Below are 1,211 nucleotides of genomic sequence, written 5' to 3'. Positions count from 1 at the left end.
GCGTTCGCGGCGAAGCACAACGGTCCGAGACACTGCTGACAAAATGCTCGCGGCTACGGCTCGTGGTACGACTCGGTGGAGCAGAGCCATATTGGTGAGCCGGTACAGGATGAGTCTGCGCCGACACAAGCATACAAAACCGGCTTCGGCGGCTAGGGGAGGTGGAGGGAGGAGGAGGAAGTTGTCGGTGGTGGGATATCGAGTCCGGGCGTTAGGTGGGTTGGTGCCGGGTTGTGAGAGAACGGCTTTACCGGAGCTTTTGGACGAGACAGCGGATTACATAGCGGCGTTGGAAATGCAAGTCCGAGCCATGACGGCTCTAACGAAGATTCTGTCTGAGTTTCAGCCGTCCGTTAAAATCGGCTCAGGATTGTAGCCGTTTGCATGAGCCTTTGGTGTGTATTATTTGTTTTGATTATTCTTTTACGAATTTATAAATGTCTAAATGTTGTACTTAATCAAGTGTTTGCAATGGGGAAAATTGTCAAAAATCATCACGAGTTGGACGAAAATATTGTGTATTTTTTGTTATTGTTCGAAGTGTTCTAATGTCATTTCATACATTTGTGAACAAATATTTGCTTAAAATTTGAAACAAATATTTGGACACCGTAAATGTCTCAATGCTAATCTTCACGGAAGATGACAAAAGAAAACGCTAATCTTCATGGAAACATTGTAATTAATATTTAGAGTGTTTTAAAAACCTTCTATTGAAAATTTGAATTCGAGAATGAGAATTCAATAAGTTATAGGTTCGACCAGTTAACTAATCCACATTAGAAGATATAAATATTTTGTATAAGGACAAAGTATGTATCTAATTTCGGGCCCATACAAATTTGAATTTATATTTGTTAAGAAAGTGAATTCGATATTTGTAAGCTACATGCCAAAATGAAAAATAAAAATTATAAATATATACGAGAAGGCATGTGCATGCAGACCCTACGGTCCGACTCTTTTGTTCAGAGTGCGTCGCATGTGAGAGACCTCTTTATCTGAAATTGGTTTCTTCTCGAACAGTTTTTTGTTTTCTCTTTATAGTTTTTAAAAATTCATATAATAAAATGATAATAAGTTAAAAAAGACTTTCGTGTGCCCTACATCTAAGCAACTTTGTGAAACAAAATGAGTGCATATATCATACTTTGTCCTTACGTATATGTTATATGTTTTGTTATAGCTAGATTTGAATTATATAAGTAGAG

The 1,211-nt window shown here is 38.1% G+C and overlaps 1 protein-coding gene across 1 annotated transcript; it reads left to right on the top strand.

Annotated features, from left to right (window-relative positions):
- Nucleotides 1–43: 43 nt before the first annotated feature.
- On the top strand, nucleotides 44–376 carry LOC130496850 (transcription factor bHLH150-like). The gene has a single exon (XM_056989422.1). The coding sequence runs from the start codon at nucleotides 44–46 to the stop codon at nucleotides 374–376; it is 333 nt and encodes a 110-aa protein (XP_056845402.1).
- Nucleotides 377–1,211: the final 835 nt, after the last annotated feature.

The sequence above is a fragment of the Raphanus sativus genome, chromosome 6 (assembly GCF_000801105.2).
Source record: "Raphanus sativus cultivar WK10039 chromosome 6, ASM80110v3, whole genome shotgun sequence".
Taxonomy (NCBI): domain Eukaryota; kingdom Viridiplantae; phylum Streptophyta; class Magnoliopsida; order Brassicales; family Brassicaceae; genus Raphanus; species Raphanus sativus.
The sequence above is the reverse complement of the archived record's forward strand: the minus strand, read 5'-3'. Positions and strand labels throughout refer to the sequence as shown.